Source organism: Rhineura floridana, chromosome 7, assembly GCF_030035675.1.
Source record: "Rhineura floridana isolate rRhiFlo1 chromosome 7, rRhiFlo1.hap2, whole genome shotgun sequence".
NCBI classification, from domain to species: domain Eukaryota; kingdom Metazoa; phylum Chordata; class Lepidosauria; order Squamata; family Rhineuridae; genus Rhineura; species Rhineura floridana.
The window spans coordinates 102017498-102039311 of NC_084486.1; the positions used below are offsets into that span (position 1 = coordinate 102017498).

The 21814-nt window shown below is 42.2% G+C and overlaps 1 protein-coding gene across 9 annotated transcripts in view; it reads right to left on the minus strand.

Annotated features, from left to right (window-relative positions):
- Nucleotides 1–21814, minus strand: part of NMNAT3 (nicotinamide nucleotide adenylyltransferase 3) — a 109852-nt gene that overhangs the window by 35309 nt on the left and 52729 nt on the right. For 3 of the 9 annotated variants that reach the window (XM_061636751.1, XM_061636748.1, XM_061636749.1), the window contains 2 exons: nt 19035–19135; nt 9268–9693 (listed from right to left, as the gene is read on the minus strand). The exons of 1 other annotated variant lie outside the window; for it this stretch is intronic. In XM_061636751.1, coding sequence (XP_061492735.1) covers nt 9284–9693; nt 19035–19135 — 511 coding nt within the window. In that variant the 3' untranslated portion in view covers nt 9268–9283. Of the gene's footprint in view, nt 1–5165; nt 5362–9267; nt 9694–13761; nt 16487–19034; nt 21159–21814 lie in introns of those variants that run through there. 5 more of the 9 variants (XM_061636752.1, XM_061636753.1, XM_061636755.1 and 2 more) reach the window with 5 other exon arrangements.

Genomic DNA, 21814 nt, shown 5'->3' on the forward strand with positions numbered 1-21814 from the left:
AGCCATCTTGGTGGATGGCATGCATGGGCACTATGTTACCTCTGCCGCCATCTTGGTTGATGGTAGGTATGCACATGCAGCATGCACAGCATTTACAGCAACGGGAGAGACAGGTGGGATGTGTGGGCTTATTGAAGCCCACGTGGCCTGTATAGGGGTGTGTGTGCCTTATTTTATTTATTTATTGCATTTGTATACCACCCCATAGCCAAAGCTCTCTGGGCGGTTTACAACAATTAAAAACATTAAAAACAAATATACAAATTTAAAAACACATTTTTAAAAAGCAATTTAAAAAAACAATTTATGGAGCACTGACAGCTATAAGCAGTTTTGGGGAGGGACTTTGGACTTGGAGCTCCCTCTCTGCAATCTGCAGCAGGGTTGGGAGTTGATCGGGATAATGGAACAGAACCTCTGTCCTTCCACCCACAGGGGCCCTCGGCCACTGCCCAACCTGGCCACCCTCTGGCACTGGCACTGGTTCCACTGATACCTCCAGGGCCATTTCCAAAAAGTAGTTATGGAATGCTAATGTTAGGTGTCATGGAAGCTGTCCTGTGGTGTTCCACAGGGTTCCATCTCATCCCCCATGCTATTTAACATCTACATGATGCCACTGGGAGCTGTCATTGGGAGATCTGAAGTGAGGTGTCATGATGACATGCAACTCTATATCTCTGTTCCATCTGAATCAGGAGAGACAGTGGAGGCGCTGAGGGCTGGATGTGGGCCAATAAATTGAGGCTAACTCCTGAAAAGAAAGAGGTGTTATGTGTCCTGAGGTCTCATGTCCGGGAGGTTCTGGATGGGGTTGCACTCCCCTTGAATGTGCAGGTCCACAGGTTGGGGGTACTCCTGGATCCAATATTGTCACTGGAGGCTCAGGTGACTCAGTGGCTAGGAGTGCCTTTTTCCATCTTCAGCTGGTTCACCAGTTTTGGCCCCTTTTGGACCAAGATTACTTGGCCACAGTACTCCATGATCTGGTAACTTGCAGATTGGATTATTGCAATGGGCTCTACTTGGGGCTGCCCCTGAATGAGATGATTCAGAAATTTCAAATGGTCCAAAATGCAGCATCCAGATTACTGGCCAGGTTCCATTTAGAATTCATATAACCCATTTTAAAACAGCTACATTGGTTGACAATTTATTTCCAGGCCTGATTCAAGGTGCTCAAGTTAGCGTTTTAAGCTCAAAATGACTTAGGTCTCAAATATCCGAAAGACCACCTCCTTCCCTACAGACCATTTCGGGTGTTGAGATCAGCAGAGGGCCTTGTGGTAGTTCCACCATCCAGGTGGGAGATGACATTCTCTGTAGTGGCCCCTAAGTTGAACTCTCTCCCCACTGAGGCGCGCCTGGCAACTTCACTGTACAGTTTTAAGCAAATGCCAAAGATGCACCTCTTTACCTTGGCCTTTGACACCAATAAGCTTTCCTCATAGGGAAGATGCTCCATCCCCACAACCAGAATGATCAAGTGGATGGAGCGACTCCCCTATGAGGAAAGGTTGCAACATTTGGGGCTTTTTAGTTCAGAGAAAAGGCGAGTAAGATGTGAGATGATAGAAGTGTATAAAACTGTGCATGGCATTTAGAAAGTGGATAGAGAAAAGCTTTCCCCCCTCTTTTATAACACGAGAACTCATGAACATCCAGTGAAGCTGAATGTTGGAAGGTTCAGGACAGTTAAACTATGGAATTTGCTCCCACAAGAGGCAGGGACGGCCACCAATTTGGATGACTGAAAGAGGATTAGACAAATTCATGGAGAATAAGTCTATCCATGGCTACTAGCCATGATGGCTATGCTCTTCCATATGCTTCCAAATACCAGTTGCCGGAAACTGCAGGAGGGGAGAGTGCTATTTGCACTCATGTCTTGCTTGCAAGTTTCCCATGGGCAACTGGTTGGCCACTGTGAGAACAGGATGCTGAACTAGATGGGCCTGATCCAGCAGGCTGTGTTCTTATGAGACGTATATATTTTTAGGACCAACCCTATTTTGTGATTTTAGGTTGTTTTTAATTGTTTTTAATGCTGTATTCTGAAATTGTTTTATCCCGCCCCGGGACGTTTAGGAGATGATGATGCAATATAAAAACAAAATAAAGTTAAGTAGAAGCAGGGTTTTGTTGTCTTCTAATGAAGAGCATGCAGTCCCCTAATAGTAGTCTCTCTGACTTGATTTGCCAGCACACTCTAAAAGAAGACTCGAGAGAGACAGTATTGGTGGAAATGTTTTATTTATTTAAACATAACAGACAGAAGATCTAAAATAAGCCAATTAGATAAGTGTGTATGAGGAATGCATCCCTCCCCAGCCTTGAGAATCTAAGGATCCCTCCTTGTTAAGTGCACCTTCAGAATGTGAACCCAATGTGTGCACCCAGACCCTGTTGTTCAGCGTTCACCAAGGTGTGCACGGCAGGCCCTAAGGGCATCCCCAAGTACTCCCAAGCCTCAGGCTGTGGGTAATGCCTTAAGAGTGTCCCCTAACCCAAAAATACCTCGGGATGGCTGCCTACACTGAATGCCAAACAGACCAAATAAGTACACATTATGTCCTACAGTGTGGGAGCCCAAAGCGCCAATCAGAGACTCCTTCAACATTTCTACTTAGCCCCGGAAAAAGCCAACTAAAGTCCATACTGTAGAGGGAAGGAGGGAAAGCACTGCAATGCAAAATGAAGGGTCGGAGCAGCTCTAAATGCTGAGCTGCATCACCCCCTCCAGTTGGGCACTCCTGCTCACTCTCTCCCCCTGAAAGAGACATCTTGAGTCTCCTTCAAGGTCGAGGGGGTGAGGCAAATCCGCCACCGCTGAAGGTGGGAACATTAATCTTGCTACAGGAACTTACCAGGGCATACTATTCATTGACCAAAACAGTTCAGTGTGTGCTATACACAATATCCAACTTTTACATGCACTGCTAACCTCCAGACTGGATTACTGTAATACGCTCTATGTGGGGCTGCCCTTGGGGTTGGTCCAGAAGCTGTAGCTGGTGCAATATGCAGGGGTGTGACTACTCACTGGGGTAGGACATGGCTAACATGTCACCCTGCCTCTGAAAGAATTGAACTGGCTGCCCATTAGCTACTGTGCTAAGTTCAAGATACTGGTTTTGGTGTATTAAGCCCTAAATAGCTTGGGACCAGGATACTTGAAAGATCATCTTACCCTTTATGTACTCAGTCACTGCACTCTGCAAGTGATGGCCTCCTGCAAATACCATCATATCAGGAAGTCTGTTACACAAAACATAGGAAGTGGAGCTTTAGTGTTGTAGCACTGACACTTTGGAATTCACTCCCTTTAAATATTACACACCTTCTCTGTTTCTTTTTGGTACTTACTGAAGACCTTCCTGTTTCAACATGCTTTTTAAGTAGAGACCTTATCCCAGTCTCCATCTGTTTTGGAATGATTTTTAAGATGTCTTTAAAGATGTTTTATAGATGTTTTTAGTATTTTATTGTCTACTTGCTGCTCTGGGGTCCTTCTGGGTGGAAGGGTGGGATATAAATTTAATAAATAAATAATAAAAAACACAGACATAGGTGCATTGAAACATGCTTCCAGAAAAAAAGTACCATTTTATTTGCAAGTTATAAGCATTCTCCATAAAGTCACACGCAACATATATATTGTTACAGGATTGTGGGGGTAGGTTTGGATGATATCTGCGAGACCCTTTCTAATTTATAATTGTGTGCCTTTAAGACATACAACCTGCAAAGAAAGAAACCCGCACCATTGGTCAGACTAGTCTTATTTGTTAATCTAAGAGTGGCCCCTGGAAGTCTCACCCCACTTGGAGATTGGGGGTGGTGTGCAACAATATATTATGAAACTGTATATAAGACTATGTTGTATATATGGTGTTCTGCCACCACCAGATTAGTTCAGAACCACAAGAGCCTGATTCAGAAGTTCCACACAGAAATGGGGGTGAAATAAAGCGAAGGTGGATCTAGAAAACCTGTTCCCAACACCCCCGTCTCTATGCCCAATCTTCCCACATTGAGCAGGAAGGTCTGAAGGGGTGTTTTCCCATGTTCAGCTTAACACACTTAAACTCCTGATTGTGCAGGATTCTTGATCAGAGGGAGGAATATAAGTGCATTCAGCCACACGTGAAAAATCCACTACATATCTGGGGTAGAACCAGTGGGTATGTAGACACTGGAGACAGTACACTTTCAGAATTCTGATATTCCTATCTCTTCATAATGAGGCGACTGAAGACAGTTTTACAGACGATGCCCTGTGTTTGAGCAGAAAGGAAGGCTAGACTTATGTCATTGGAGTGAACCACACAGAGACAATGTTTTTGAGATATTCCTCTGCCGTAATGGAACTTACAATTGCATCTTCTGGGCTGGCATAAAATGAGGTATGCTAGACCTTCTGTTTTATGTTAAAAGCTGAGCAGGAGTATCCTGTGGCAGACAATTGCATTGCTGAAGTACCTGTGTCTCTGCAAATTCATTGTACCTGGGAGGATACAGCTCCAGCTCCCCTCCCTCCAGCTATTAACTGCCATCACTGAGGCCACCAGAAGGAAAAGCAGCAGCCACCTTTGACTGTGCTTAGATCCAGTTCAATGACCTGCTTACTTTCTAGTGTCCGAGTTTGTCTTTTACCTCCTCCTTTCCAATCTCTTTTCCTTTCATGTTACATCTTCTAGATGTTAAGTCTATTTCTGACCTTTGTAATTAGACTGTAAGTTATTCCTGAACTTTGTAAGCCAGTCTGGGAGCCTTTGTCAGCAGAACAGCAGGGTTAAAATGCTTTAAATAAATAGTATTTCTTTGGATTTATTAGAGGGGCTTGTGAAATACCCACACAGATGTGAAGATGTAAGCTACAGAAAGATACAGTTTTTCTCTTTGCCTCTTCAAAAATACAATTGTTGCAGTGATATAGTACAATTCATAAGATATATCATCAGTCCATTTATGAAGTGCAGGTAGGGGAGGGAGTCCTTGCAAATCTGATGCTGATAAGTAGGATTGCTGACAATGACTGACAATTTTTGCACAAAAGCAGGCACATTACATTCATAGCAGGATTGTGATATTTATTTATTTATTTATTTATTTATTATCATCATTTTTACCCCGCCCTTTTTCCAAAACTGGAACTCACGGCGGCTTCCAGATAAAAGCACACATATAATTAAAAACATACAAAAATCTAGATTAAAATCAAATTAAACAATTTACAGTATTAAAACCATTCATACATACAGGTAAAATAATTCAAACTCAGTTTAAAATAATACAGTTAGGCAACAGCAATGCAGCACCCTTCAAGACCTGTCCTTAACAGCTTTCAGTTCCAAAGGCCTGTTGAAATAAAAAAGTCTTTGCTTGCCGACAGAAGGACTGCAAGGAGGGGGCCATTCTTGCTTCCCTAGGAAGGGAGTTCCAAAGCCTTGGGGCAGCCACTGAAAAGGCCCTATCTCGCGTCCCCACTAGTCGTGCTTGTGAGGACGTAGGTATTGAGAGAAGGGCCTCTCCTGAGGATCTCAGGGCCTGGGCAGGCTCATATAGGGAGATACGGTCTGACAGATAGCCTGGACCTAAGCCATATAAGGCTTTATAGGTCATCACCAGCACTTTGAATTGTGTCCGGAAACAGAGTGGCAACCAGTGGAGCTTTTGTAACAGGGGAGTCGTATGGTTCCTGTAACCAGCCCCAGTTAACATTCTGGCTGCAGCACGTTGCACCAACTGAAGTTTCCGAACAGTCTTCAGAGGCAGCCCCACGTAGAGCACGTTACAATAATCTAAACGGGATGTAACTAAGGCATGTGTCACCGTGGCCAGATCAGACGGCTCAAGGAACGGGCACAGTTGGCACACTAATCTTAATTGTGCAAAAGCACTCCTGGCCACCGCAGAAACCTGGGCCTCCAAATTTAAAGCTGAGTCCAGGAGCACACCCAAACTGCAAACCTGCATCTTCAGGGGGAGTGTAACCCCATCCAGCACAGGCTGAATCCCTATTCCCTGATTTGCCTTTTGACTGACCGGGAGCACCTCTGTCTTGTCTGGATTAAACTTCAATTTGTTCGCCCTCATCCAGTCCACCACTGATGACAGACACCGGTTTAAAACCAAGACAGCTTCCTTGGAGTTAGGTGGAAAGGAGAAGTAGAGTTGGGTGTCATCAGCATACTGATGGCACCGAACCCCAAACCCCCGGACAACCTCTCCCAGTGGTTTCATGTAGATGTTAAATAGCATGGGGGACAAAACTGAGCCCTGAGGGACCCCACAGGCCAACGGCCAAGGAGTGGAACAGGAATCCCCCAGCACCACTTTCTGGGTTCGTCCCTCCAGGAAGGAACGGAGCCACTGTAAAACAGTGCCCCCAAGTCCCATCCCAGCAAGGCGCCCAGAAGGATACCATGGTTGATGGTATCGAAAGCCGCTGAGAGGTCCAGCAGAACCAACAGGGACACACTCCCCCTGTCCAGTTCTCTGTGTAGGTCGTCCACCAAGGCGACCAAAGCCGTCTCCGTCCCATAACCAGGCCTGAAACCAGACTGAAATGGATCTAGATACTCCGTTTCATCCAGGAATCTCTGGAGCTGGGAGGCCACCACACACTCTATTACCTTGCCCAAAAATGGGATATTGGACACTGGCCGATAATTATCCATTATGGAGGGATCCAGGGATGGCTTTTTCAACAAAGGCCTTACAACTGCCTCCTTTAGGCACACTGGAACTCTGCCTTGTTGTAAGGAGGCATTGATCACTCCCTTCACCCACTCAGCCAGTCCCTCTCTGGCGCATTTAATGAGCCAGGAAGGGCAGGGGTCTAGAAGACATGTGGTGGCTCTCACCTCTCCAAGGATCCTGTCCACATCCTCGGGCTGTACAAATTGAAAAGAATCCATTATTATTGGACAGGCAGGAGCCAAAGTTACATCCACTGAGAATGTATCAACTATAGCATCCAAGTCGGAACGAATCTGAGTGATTTTATCTGCAAAGTGCCGTGCAAATTCTTGGCAGCGGCTTGTTGAATGGTCTATATTATCCCTATGGGTGCCAAGATGTAGAAGACCTCTGACCACTCGAAACAGCTCTGCTGGACGGCTCCCTGCAGACACAATAGTGGCAGAAAAGAATGCTTTCTTTGCTGCACGTACTGCCACAGAGTAGGCCTTCAAATAGGCTCTAGCCCGTGTTCGATCAGACTCGCTCCGAGTTTTCCGCCAATGTCGCTCTAGTCTCCGTCTCATTCATTTCATCTCCGCCAGCTCCTTGGTAAACCAGAGAGCTGGTCTGGCTCCACTTCGTGAGAGGGGACGCTGAGGTGCGATCGTGTCCACCGCCCTGGCCATTTCCCCATTCCAGAGGTCAACCAGAGCTTCGACAGAATCGCCTGCCAAGGTGACAGGAAAATCCCCAACAGCCATCAGGAAACCATCCAGATCCATCAGCCTCCTGGGGCGGACCATCATAATCGGTCCCCCACCCCTCCAGAGGTTCTGAGTCCCAGTGAGTCTAAACCCAACCAGGTAGTGGTCTGTCCATGACAATGGAACTACAGAAAGTTCCTCCACACCAAGATCACCATAATCCCCCTCCATACAGAAAACAAGGTCCAGGGTGTGGCCAGCAACATGAGTGGGGCCAGATATTACTTGGGACAGACCCATGGCTGTCATGGAAGCCATAAAGTCCTGAGCCACTCCAGACAGGGCGGACTCGGCATGGATGTTGAAGTCCCACAGCACCACAAGCCGAGAGGACTGCAACATCAACCCCGAGACCACCCCGACTAGCTCAGGAAGGGAGACTGTTGAGCAGCGGGGTGGGCGGTACACCAACAGAATCCCTATTCTGTCCCGACCACTCAACTTCAGATACACACACTCGAACCCTGGATACTGTGGGTAGGGCACCTGGTCAGGAAAATGGTATCACAATACACTGCAACTCCACTTCCCCGCCCCCCAGGTCTCGCCTGCTGCTGCACAGAGAAACCTGGCGGGCACAGCTGAGAGAGATTAACCCCCCCAGCTTCATCCAACCAGGTCTCTGTAATACAAGCCAGGTCGGCATGCTCATCCAGGATCAAGTCTTGAATGGCCGTTGTTTTACCATTCACTGACCTGGCATTCACGAGCAGCAATTTCAACCCAGGGGGACTGTCACCAAGGCTATCCAGGCTATTTGCAAGGGGAGACAGTTTGGGGGCAACCAGCACCCTGTTGCATTCCCATCTCCCCTGATAATATAACTGCCTCCCCATTCCGTATCTCCCTCTGCCCTCTACAACACTAATGGCAGCCCCCTGGATCCCCCTCCTTACCCTCTTATGTTGAAAACACATCCTTCTGCTATAGGCAAACAAAGACTTGCTCTTAAAAAACAAACACACTGCCAACAGGCCAATATAAACAAATAGAAACCCACTGGCTTACAAAGAAAAAGCCACGCCCTTGAGCACCCCTGAATTGACTCTCCCCATGGGTGATCCCCCTTTGGTGTCACTCCCTTTGGTAGCAGGCCCACAGGAATCCTGTTTTTATGGCCTAGATAGGCCAGGCAGTTCAGCTGGGTGGGTAATAAAAACTGCTGAGTCAGGGCCTTGGTCATGGTCCTGCAAAGAGCAGGGAGTCCCAGTGAAAGGCTTGCAACAGTACTTCAGGATGACCCCGCCTCCAAAAAACAAAACCAAACACCAAACCAAAACCAAACAATCAGGCTTTTCTCACAAACAAAGCAAAGATGACTACAACATCACAATCCTACAACAGACTATGTTGGAAGCAAATCTTACTGAAATCAATGGAGCTGACTTCCAATAAAATTGTTTAGGATCGGGTTGTATGGCAGTTTGTTTTAATTCACTGTCAATAATGATACTTAAAATGATAAAATACTCGCATAACATATGGCAAAGCATAAACCAAATGCAGCAAACACTACTTATTTCAAGTTTGCAGTGTCTATAAACAGACTTCAGTGCTTGCATCAGTTGGAACAAAGATTATTTTCTTCAATCATTTCAACATGAAGATAGCTCTGGACCCACATCTCTATTATGTACAGAAAATTGTTCTCAGCACTGGAGGTCAGAGCTGCATTTGTGCATTAGATCTCCACCAAAGCTTTAGACTGGTAGAGATTTCTCCATAAAATGGATTATTGCCAAATTACTACAACAAAGTTTCTTTTGCTTTGCAAACACTGTCCTGTTTCAAAATGGGTGACTAAATTACACTTATTTGATAGAGCAGAACCATCAGTCATTAAGAGGGCTGACCACAGGACGATATTGCTTAAGAGGCTGCAGCAAATTTCCTTCATTTTTCTGTTCAGACATGTCTGTGTATATATTGTATTGCTTAATATAGGAAATAACAGAATCTGGAACCAGGTATTTCACGCTTTGTTCTTTCCGCAAGGCATGCCTTATGTTTGTGGCACTAATTTCATTTTGAATCCACTCTCTAACCAAGTGGATATTGTGCTGGTACCTACTTAAAAGTGCTGTCTGAGAGATACATTGAGAAGGATCACTGCCAGCCCGGCTAATACAAACCAACCCAAACTTTCCCACTATTTCTAAAATGTGTTCTTCCTTCCAGAGGTTAGGTGTTTGAAATGTCTTCAGAAAATCAGCTCCACAAAGAAGTTTTAGTTCTGGGACAACTGCAAGAATATAATACGCTATTATGGTGCTTGGTGAGGAACATTACCTGCATTGTCCTCTTTTGCTCAAACATCCACCCATAGTTATTTATTCACATTTGTAGTTTATATGAACACACACACACACAATTAAAATTCAGCCAACAACCAGCTAGCCAACAACCAGCTAGCCAACAAATTCAGCCAACAACTAGCTAACTTAAGACAGCTATCATCATCATTATCAACCAGCAGATCCCAGGGCAGGTTACAGTAATTTAAAATTCAATATTAAAACAAATTACGGTCACTGGAATAGGGTGGGTCATGAAAACACATACTGTAGCTCAGATGTCAAAAAGCTAGGGTAAAGAGGTGCATCTTCCGCATAGGTTGGAAATGGTATTATGAAGGTGCCAGACATAGCTGTGAGAAGGAAATCCCATAACCTAGGAGCTGCCGCAGTGAATGACCTCTTCAAGTCACCACCTTTGAACTTCTGAGGGTGGTGGAACTAGAGCTATCAAGAGTAACCCTGCTGATCTTAACACCCAGAGGATCTATAGGGAAGGAGGTGGGATCATATGCCTTCTCCCATACAGACCTACCTGTCCCTGCAGCCAGCTGCAGAGGCCCTGCTGCTTGGTCCACAGTCTGAGGACATTCATTTGGCAGCAACCAGGAAGAGCCTTTTCTGTGGTGGCACCCACACTTTAAAATAGCACCACCTACATCACAGAAATAAGGCATATACCAACATTGCTATAGTTTTGATGCAAATTAGAAAAAAAAATTATTCACCTTGGTGTTGGCTGGCATGTGATGTCAACTGATATGGATTTAAGAACATTTTGATTGCTGATGGATGTTTTGGATTTTTAGCTACATTGTGCATTTATATTTTGTATAGTTTTGTATATTATTGTTCACTGCTGCCTAGAGCATAGCACACACATGCCACATGATCATTTCAGTGGCAGAATAGCTTTTACTTAATCAGTAGCAGCACCAGAAAAAAGAATTTGGGGGGGGGAACAGAAGGGGCAAAGTATATTTCTAGGTGGGCAAAATATAGTAGGTGCGGGATGAGCTCCTTGTTTGGGGGAGGTGTTTGCCCCTCTTGGTGCTGGCTCTGTACTTAATCACAGAGTCACCACTGACTGACTCAAACAACAACTGATGCACCCAGGAACTCAAAACCTGCTAACATAAATCCTATATATGGAGAGGGCAGGGGGAAATGTCCAATCCAAGCACCTTGAGACAGCAATCCTATACATGTCTACTTAGAAGCAAGTCTCAAATAAGCATTCAGTGAGACTTACTCCCAGGTAATCTAACAAAGTGCATCAATAAACTAAAAAGTGCATCCTTTTCTATGTAAGTATATATGGGAAAGCATCCATATCTTATTCTGCTGTATCCTGCTGCTTCCCAGAGGAAAAATCCAAACAGAATTGAATCTATTATAACAGGTGGTCTTATGTACGTATGTATAAATAAATATAAAACAAAAATGATTAACACGATGATCACTGAATGCATGCCTCAGTTGCCTTCGAAGTCTTTGGCTGCAATCCTATGCACACTGACTTAGGAGGAAGCTCCACTGAACCTACACCATTATAGATATATTCTTTCAAGTCCCAATCCCAAACAGCACTGAAATATTAAGGTAACAGACTGAGGGTGAAAGAGAGGAGTGAGAAAGAGGTTTGCTGAGTGGTAGACATTGCTTTTATAAAATGCAGAAACACATTTAAAAATCTATAAAATGGTGCAGATATGAAAGACGGAGGGAGAGCGTTCGTTAGTGATGTCATAGGCACTATCCAAGATACGGACTTAACATTGGTATGCTTCAATCCACACATCACTCCCAAGAGATGTGGCTATGATAACTTGGCTAAATATTACATCAGGGGTGGGTTCCTTTTTCAGCCCGAGGGCCACATTCCCTTCTGGACCACATTGGTTGTTGAAGCCAGAGGCAAAAGAGGGCAAAGCAATGACCGCAATGTTTACCTTTGTACCATGAGGTAGTTTCTGCACAGACTCACATACCCCTCTCTAGCCTTCATTCAGGCAAGCAAGAGGCATGCCAGGCAAAAATACTCAAGTAGAGTGTGAAGACCAATGAGGTGTATGGGGAGGAGGTGGCTGGCCTGGGGGGAGTCCCAAGGGCCAGACAGAGAGGCCTGAAGGGCTGCATTTGGCCCCTGGGCCTGAGGTTCCCTCCTCCCGAATTTCACTCAACCAAAAACAAAAATTACTGCAAATGGGTAAAAGCAATATTCCTGCAACAGCAGCACTACCTTGAAAATATTTGGGTCACATACACAGATAAGTAATAACTGTACATTGATTGCATTAAAAACATCCAACAATGGAAAGGTCTTAAAAGCAGCAGACATTTCTTCACTAGCTTCTTCACTATCCCATCTACCATTATTTTTATGGTTTGTACTTCTGATATGATTCATCTTCTTTCATCGTCTTTGTAAAGTAAACAAATCTAGTTTCTCTCTTCAGATGAGCTTCTTCAAGCGCATAATAATAATAATAGCAGCTACCCTTTGCTGAACCCTTATCACTTCAGCAATATTCTTCCTTAAAGCAGGGTCACAAGAAATGGATGTAGCACTCCAGAAAAGCAGCAAAGTACTAACTTTAAACCAACCCATTATGCATTTTATTTGTTTCTGAGGGGTAAATGGACACTGAATAAGTTCTTTGTGATAATAGAACACAGATTTATTGACTGATTTTGAGATTTTCGAGCAGTCAGTCTATTTCAGTTCAAGCTTTAAGGAATGATTCATATATTTCAGTAGAAGAAGCGTCAAATGAGTTTTACCCACTTGTACCTCATAATGCAAGAGTAACAGATGCCCATGGGTCTTCAACATGGGTTTCTGTTTAGCAATGCATGAGCATCTCTGAGCTCAGGCTGAAAAGGGTCAAGCCTTCATCAGTTTTAGAAAACATTTTAAGACCTCAAGGACACTTCAAAAGCACACTTCTGCCACCTTCCCCTGTCCAAAGGAGCACATAAACTTACCTTTGGGCAGGGAGAAGGCAGGGGTGGCAGCTTTGGGAGCTCCAGCTGGAAAATGATGTCGTGTGCACCATTTCCACTGGGCCACAAGCAGAGCTGTATTTGTAAGTGTCTTGTGATTGAATGCTTAAGATACCCCTATTTCCATAGGGCATGTGAAGCGAAAAGATCATGTTTGTTCAAAAGAACAAACATCTTTTAAATTGTGTTTTTAAGACTCACTCACATATTTTCTAGAAAACCTCTAGAGGAAGTATAAATGCAAAGGTGCATTCATTCACTTTTTCATTTATTATAGCATATAGGCACACACTATCTCTTGCGCTTGTATTCATACAATGCTCATTGGCAGAGCATCTGCTTTGCATGCAGAAAGATCTAGGTTTAATCCTTGGCCATCTGCAGGTATGGCTGGGAGAGATCCCTGTGTGAAACCCTGGAGTGCTACTGTCAGTAAGTGTATACAACAAGGAAGGCAGAGATATTCACTAACATTTGCACATTTGTTATCTTTGCAGATCAGCCTTTTTTGCTACTAGATTCTGCAGTTTTTCCCCATACTGATTTTTTGTAAAAAAAAAAAAAAAAAAAAAGGTGAATATAATGACATTGTTATTGCAGCTGAAATGTGTATTCCCTTTAACTTCTGTGACATTAAGGTGATTATGGTAGTATAGTAGTCATTAACATGCATTGTTTGATTCTTAACCTATCTCCCCCTTGAATCTGTTTTTATGTCTGTGACTTTAGCCATACTCACAGTTCTTTAGTAAAGTGTTCCTCAGGCAGGCAGAAAAGTATCTCACCACCAACACAATAAAAAACTGACTGACGTGTGTGTGTGTGTGTGTGGCGGGGGAGCAAAATAATTTGGTTAACTGTAGGACAAATAATTTGGTTATCTGTTGTTTAAACTGGCTAACTGTAATGTGAAGAACTCAATAGACAGAAGCATTCAAGGCTTGAAGACAAATTTCAACTTTCAAAAATTTCAACTTTCAGTATTATATCACACAGCTGAGCTGGGGGGAATCAACTTAACAAGCCTCATTTAATTGCATGGGAGGGGGGAATTTTTGCCTCTTCTCCTCAGGCAGACAAAAACCCCAAGGCAAGATATCTACTTGATGGGCAGTTACCTAGCCCATTTACTTCTGAATAAAAAAAATGCAGGCCATTATTAGAAAAAACAATGATGTTATTTTTTGGCAATGGAAAAGGAGGAAAGGGGAAAAACAGAAGATAACGAAGTGCTAATTACAGAGGTCTGTTACCAGCTGCCAGTTGGTCAAAATGACAACTGAATTGGCACCAAACTATGAACTATATCTCTAGTAGAAAAGATAAATTTTCTGGCTCTGTATTAGGCAGCTTTCTAACACACTTCTCAGAGCTGCTTTTCATATCACACAAAGTACTAAAAAGTACATGTACAAGTATTATTATTATTTATTAGACTTTTATACCGCCCGACTAGCAATAGCTCTCTGGGCGGTGAACACAGAGAATACAATAAAATACACAATATAATACAATAAGAACATATAAAATAAGAACAATCTAAAATCAGTACAACATATATGAAAATCAGGTTAACTTAAATTAAAATGCTTTGGAAAAGTACACTTATGCTTCTGCTTTCTGTCATTGCTTGTACTTAGCAATGGGAAAGCTGCCTCAATTTTTATTTGCTTTTGTAATATTTCCTTGTAAGTGCTAGAAAAAGACCTTGAATCTTTTATGTGCTTGCAGAAGAGCTCAAAAACAGCAACCCCAGAACTGGGGAAAACACACACACACACACACACACACACGTTCCCCTAATATCTCTCCCTATTTCACATTAAAAAACATCCTTACCTTTTGAGAAACAGGATTTGGTTAGTGGTAGTGGGCAGGGCTTACTAGGGACAGAAGATGACTTTCCATGAGCCTCCTTTCTTGGTACAGAATATGGAATTTGAGGTTTCCTTCTGCCTCCTGAATTGAAACTACAGCTAGTATGCTCCCAGATATCATTTCAGTGAATATTAGGAATGCGGGAGAAGTTTGGTTTGGTTTGCATCTGACAAATCATTGTTGGATTGGAAAGATGTGGATTAGACTGTATGTCTACACACCTATCTGAGCGTGGTCTGCTCCTACTTAGGTTTGTGTTTTTTTACAAGATGGTTGAGGGTTTTCTGACTCTTTTTCATTCTTTTAAAAAGAAAAGTCATTGCTAGGTGATTGGAGTACAGTGCAAGCCATACTTGTTGAAATGTTTTGAGTAAAAAGCCCCTGGAAGTATCAGTACATTATGATGTGCCATCACTTCCTGGGTAGAAGAAAAAGAGAAAAAGATGGCCGACCCCATATACTTATTGAAGCATCTTTCTTTTTTCCATGCAATGTCCCTGGCAGGCTTACAGGGACACTGCACAAAAAAAGAAAAGAAAAAAAGATGTCTGCCCCCTACATTGGAATCACAAGTGGGAAGAGTACTGTTGCCCTCAGATGCTGCTTGTGAGCTTCCCATAGGCATCTGGTTGGCCACTAGGGGAAATGAGATGGACCTCTGACCTGATCTAGCAGGAAGATCACACACACACACACACACACACACACACACACACACACACACACACACACACACACACACACACACACACACACACACACACACACACACACACACACACACTATATGTATGTATTTATGCGTGAATGTGCGTGTATAAATATATTTATTTTAAAAGCTGGAAAAATCCAAATTTGTGTGTGTTTGTGTGTCTGAGTATTCTGAAGCTTTTTGATGGAAATGTATCTAGCAGGTTTCCTCTGAATAAAGACACAAGCATGCCCTTGACAAGTGACATCAAATGCCAACATGGTCAAGCTACATGCAGCACACTATCATCAACCATCCCTGACATTAAAAAGTCATGTAAAAAAAATATATTGAGAAGAGCATAAGACTCTTAAACAATACATCAAATCTTGAAACAAAACCAGAATTGAACAACTAAATGGCTTTTTAAAGAAGGTTACTGATAGCATCAAATCTAGAGGGAAGAAAAGCAGGAATATAATGTCCATGGACTTTTGAGTGCTAATGTTAAATAATGATCTTGCAGTTTCACAACCAATAATGGTTTCTCTAAACTGAGATGCCTATAACAGTGATTCAGTTTCTGTTGCATACCTGAGCCTTTATTTTTGTAAGCTTTTAAGTGGAATATCTAAGTCAATACTGGTGGCAAAAAAGGTGTAATACTCCATAAGACCATGCCAGAAAGGAAAACTGAGTTAGCTAAAGGAGAATGCCACCAGCACAAAGGAAGCAGCTACATTTAACAGTTTACACAATCTCATCAAGAGTCAAAGCTCTCAAACCAAAACAGGTAAGAAAGCAACCAGATTACCCACGCAAGATTAATTGGAAATGAAATAAAGATCAAGGGTCTCTTATAAAAAAGAAAAGACTACTCTGTATGTGATGCTAAATTCAGTGACCCTTATCAGAGATGTGAAGACCTTCTAAAATAAGCTACACAGAAGCTGAAAGAGTATTAAACTGACAGCAGACCTTGTAAATATTTATTTATTACATTTATACCCCACCTTTCTTTTCATGATAGAAACCCAAGGTGGCTTACATATGGTTCCCAGGCGGTCTCCCATCCAGGCACTGACCAGTCCTGACCCTGCTTAGCTTCAACAGGTTACTGGCCTCATGTGCCTTCAGACCACAGCCTGAGACATATCTCACAGGACCTTTCAAAAGGAAAGAGCAAATAACTGAGACGTTTACAAAAATGGCAGGTAAGTATTATACTAACAAGCAAGTAGAGATGTCGGTGATGTTCTCCCAAGCCAGGCTCAGTTAATAACCTTGGGGACTCATTAAAGCCCACCTCAAAGGAGATGGAAGCTTTACAACAGCTTGAGTTTTTCTCCAGCTCAGATTGAAAACCTGAGCCAGAAAAGCATTCCCAGGTTTCCTGAGTGAAAAATGTTTTGCACAGTCAAAAGAGTGATCTTTCTAGCTGGGAAAAGCCTCTGTAATCACAGATCATCCAGTCTACCCTCTGAAACTTCCTGCAGAGGTCTCTAAAACTGGACTGGTTTGTCAGTCAGTCTAGTCAAAAAGTGCAGAACCAAAATCTAAGAGGTGGAAGTCTGTTTCAATGAGGCCTCCAGGGGCGATAAGGCTTCTATTTCTACCCTCAGTATTTGTCCCTGCAACTCTTTCCCTTTATCTAACAGAATGGAGTGACACTAAACAGAGGGAAATTTAAGAGACCAAAAATTGGATCATTGTTCTCTAAAAATAGCTAAGAAAAAATTCTCTAACATCTTTCAAAATTTGTTTTGCAAGAGCTCAGGTGATTCTTGAGTTAATCCAAAGTTAGCTTAAAAGAGTGCCTTTACCTACCAAAATAAAATAAGAGAAAAATACTAAAGTAAAATCAATAAAATAAAGCAACTGTAGAAAACACACAGTTCCATTTGCAGAAGGGACTTTCTCTTGCTGCTGTAAATGGGAAGGGAAATTATTTTTCTGATCCCCTTTCTCTCTGCAGTTCCCCTATGCCACTTCACATACTTTTCTGGAGAGTTCCCCAACCCTTTGGAGCAGCTTTTCAGGGGTCAAGGAGGAATGAGAAGAAATCATTCCTTTCCCTCTTCTGCCACGGGAGCATCCCACAAGAGGAAACCACCTCATGGTTAGTCTGAATCTAACCCATACATTCTAAGCATGAGATAAGTAGTTACATCACCCATCCTCTCGATTTCAAGCCATGTTTCCCAAGAAGAGAACTATGCTCAAATCAATTTCACCACATTTAGAATGCCTGTCTTCACCCATAAGCCTGCAGAAGCCAAATACTGATTTTATAATGATCTTCTAAAACTGCCCTTATGTCTTATTACCTTTGTCAGCAAACAGCAGCAATGGCTAGGTAGAGGGTAGTCTCAGGTTTTCTTTGATTATTTCCATTGTGCTTGTTTCACCATTATATCTTGGTCCACAACCATAATCTAGTTAATCTGATCTTCTAGGACTAAGCTCTCTCTCTTTTTGCATTTTACTGGCAATTGACTAGAAGTTGTCTTGCAAACCACCACATGGCAGGAAAGTGGCATATAAATGCCCTAACAACAACAAATGGGGTACAGCTTTCGCTTTAAGCCACAGAGATTGCTTAGCAGAATTCCAGGTTGTGGAATGACCTCCCCACTTCAAGGTGAGCTTTGCACCATCATTGTATGTGCATCACCAATTGGTCAAGACATACCTCTTTACCCAAGCCTTTGGCTGAGTGGATAGCTTCCCTTCTCCTGCATTGCTGCTCTGTACTCCTGTTTTGTTGACTTTGCTATTGGTTAGTGTTGTGGTTTTATTAAATTATTTTAATGGCAATTTGTACCTTGGGGCAGGCTATAAGTACAAATAAAATATATAACTATAAAATATAAATGGGACCCTGAGCAATGATCTACAGGACAATTGGGATAACAACAGCTACTAATATAGTGTGCAAGATATATGGAAATTTGTAGCATCAGGCAAGCCTATCAATAGCATGGGAGGGATTAAACCTAACTTGGGAGAGATAAGCTAAAATCATTCACTGCTTGCAGGTGGCTGAAGAACATCTGCTAGGGTCTTGGCTATGCATTTACTAAATAAGAATTAAAAGCAAATTTAGGAGTACTTGCAGGGAAGAGTAAGCACAAATTGGGAAGAAGAGGGCTAAAAAGGGAGCTAATCAGGAATTAAAACTAAAAGCATAGCCAAGTGTGCATATGGCTCTCTCGACCCAAACTGAGCCATTTACAGACACTCTTTTGTGTAACACACATGATGATGCAGTGGCATTGCAGTGGCAGACTCTACCTATATGCATTGATTAGAACATGTATTTAGAGAGTCCTGCATGTATAGCTACATGCACAGAAATCTCTTTATTTGATTGCAAATCCTGCCAAATTTTCAGTTGCTTGGAGAGAGTCCTCCACGTATATAGCTGCATGTGCAATGGGTGTGGGGGTCCCTAGACATTCTAATGAATACACATTGCAGGAAGGGCATAGCCTGCCACCAGGATGCCATCATCTCCTGTGTTCACACTTGGGACAGCTGAAAAGGACTCAATTTACAGCTATGTCTCCATCAGTGTTACTGTTTTCTCACTTCTGACCATCAGCTCCAGCTACAAATATGAATGCTCATCTTTCCCAAGGATTGTTATTATTCTGACAAAGGTGCAAGGCTTTATCACTTACACAAGGAACACTCCTGAAAGCATGAACAAACCTGTGAGTGATGATGCTCCAGCAGCTTTTTCTATGGGCCAATTGTTTTCCCTGGGCAGTTTTCTGATACGGTGTGATTTAAGCAGTTCTTTGTAATGGTGCCTGTGTTAAAATAAAGGGCTCTGTGTAAGGTAATCCTCTCAGAGATGCACAAAGTGATTATCTTGCACTTTCAGTTTCTAAAACTCAATCAGCTTTTGTGTACTTCAGGGTTTAATTAGATGGTTGGAGAATTTGCCATATTAATTCTGTGCATTGCAAGATTTGTGTCACTGGTAGTTCACATTCTTGTTCTAACTTGAACATCTTCGATTGACCATTATTTCTTTTTAATGTTACTTTCACTGCTCTAAGAGATATAATGTATGTAAAATGGCATCTTTTGTTGGTCCTCCATTTTACGACACACAATAAAATATAATAAAGATTTCAGGCACTTACAGAGTAAGCTGCAATAAGATCACAGAAAAAAATTCGATCCGATTTTTAAAAAGTGAACAGATAAAAAGAACAGATGGCTACAATCTTTGGGCATATCCTATAGTAGTAGTTATTTTTACTTTTTATTCTTTTGAATATCGCAAACTGCTTAGTTAGCTCCACAGTTGTTTGGATCTAGGCTGACAATGAAACCCAATGGAGCTCTCTAAAGGTGAAAATAGAGAAACAAGGAACAAACTAACTCCACACAGGAAACTCCATCAGATCCTGTTCCTGTTGGACAAAGGAATAGCTTGGGACACTGAAGCAAAGACGGCCTGAAGCCAGCAGTGACAATAGAGTTTCCTAGATGTCTTCACAGGGATCAAATAATCTCCCATGTGACCTTCTGAGGCCTATATGTGTAAAGAGGTTTCCTTTGGACAAAGTTTAATCATGACATGCTGGAACCTCTCCTCACATTCCCCAGTTCATACCAGCTTAAGACCCAATGTGGGGCAGAATACTGAAAATTCAAATGTAAGTCATGGTTACATGGTTAGATGGTCCCCATGGTTAGATTCTAGGAGCAGATTTCTTCTACGACAATCAAAACCTATGCCATTCAATGTTGTTGTTTTTCAAATCAACATATAGCTTTAAATGTAATCCACCAAATGTAAGGAATGCAAAGTAAGACTGTGATTGCCAAAATCAGTAAGCAATTGTAGTGCTGCAATCTAAACAAGCTGCAAACAATGTGGAAAACCTATTCAGGGCCGTACAGAGGTTGAGATCAAGCTTGATTCACCTCCATATGAACTTCCTCACATATGAAAAAGCAGCAGTGCCAAAGCTTAAGGCTGCAATCTATATTCTCCTAGGAGGAATTTCTACTGAATTCAATGAGGAGTTATTTCTGAGTAAACATGCATAGGCCTGCACCGTTAATGAGATACATGCCAATTAACACCTTCCTCCTACTGGGAGGAAGGGCGGGATATAAATCTAACAACAACAAAAAAATTGTTTTAACTGATTTTAATACTGTATTTTTAAATTGTTGTAACCCATCCTGGGACCTAATGGTGAAGGGTAAGAAATCGAACAACAAATAGTTATTAAAAATAACAAAAAGCACCAACATTAGGAGACGCACTTTTCCAGTTGTAATTCTCACAATTTGATTTAGCTAGGTATATGATCGTTGGCATCAAGTCCTGCACTGCAAAGTCCAACCAAACTGAAGCACATGTGCTAAGGATAACAGAAAGAACCAAGTTTTGTGACATTTACACATTCATTTTGTGCACAGAGATTTCTTACTGCAGTTTGATTATATTTTATACTTTTAGACCTTTCAAACGTCAATAGAACCATTCTATTTCTGATTCTTAACACATCTTACAAAAGCCTGGTGTTGATATTTTCCAGATGCAGCATCACTAGACATCTTACTTATTTATAGAAGTCCTCAAAGATTACGCAAAGCAGCTTGTAACAACTGCCCAGCAAAATCTGTTAAGCACTACTTGACTATCACAGTTTTACAGGACAGGGAAGAAGATATGCATAAACTCTCAAATTGGATATTGCATGAGAAATGGGAAGACAGCTGGATGAAAAGACTATTGAATAGCATTTCTTGCTTTTCCACCTTTCCCCAGATGTTTCATAGAGTTAACAGCTATTCCTTTTGTCGAGGCTGAGGAAGAAACAGAATAAAGAAACACAGAAACTAAGTAAAGCAGTATGTGATGCCCTTATTGGAGAACTAGAACATGATCAGTGACAGAACTGAACAGTTGTCAAGGCATGGAGATAGGACCCAAAAGTTGGGCCTGAAAAGGGAAAAAGTAAGTAGGAATTTCTGGAAACAGATCTCTCTTACCTTGTATACAAACACAAGGATCAGTAGATTAGCACTGAATGTTTTCAATGCCTTCAGAAGCAAAAGTACATCTGTCTAATGGAAGGCTATTTCTACTAGCTTCATAGGAGAGAAAGAAATGAGATGCTGGGAACCAAAATGCATGCTGGGAAAGAGAATTTTGGCTTCATTGGTGAATCAGTTCTTCAGGACTATGGCAAGTACATACAAACATCACAGTAATTGAAAACACCAAAGGGTCCTTTACTGCAAGGGGCTATGCACCCATAAGCCTACCAAAATTAAATCTACAGAATTCAGACATTAGTGTGAATCAAGTACAAATTAGATTCACTATATTGATGCCAGATGACTCAAGCAAGCAAGTCATATCTCAAGCAAACATCCATTGCAGATTTGGGGCAAGAGAAATATCCAGTCTCACTAGCTGAGTTAATCTATAAAAAAGTCCTCCTTCCTTATACTTTTTA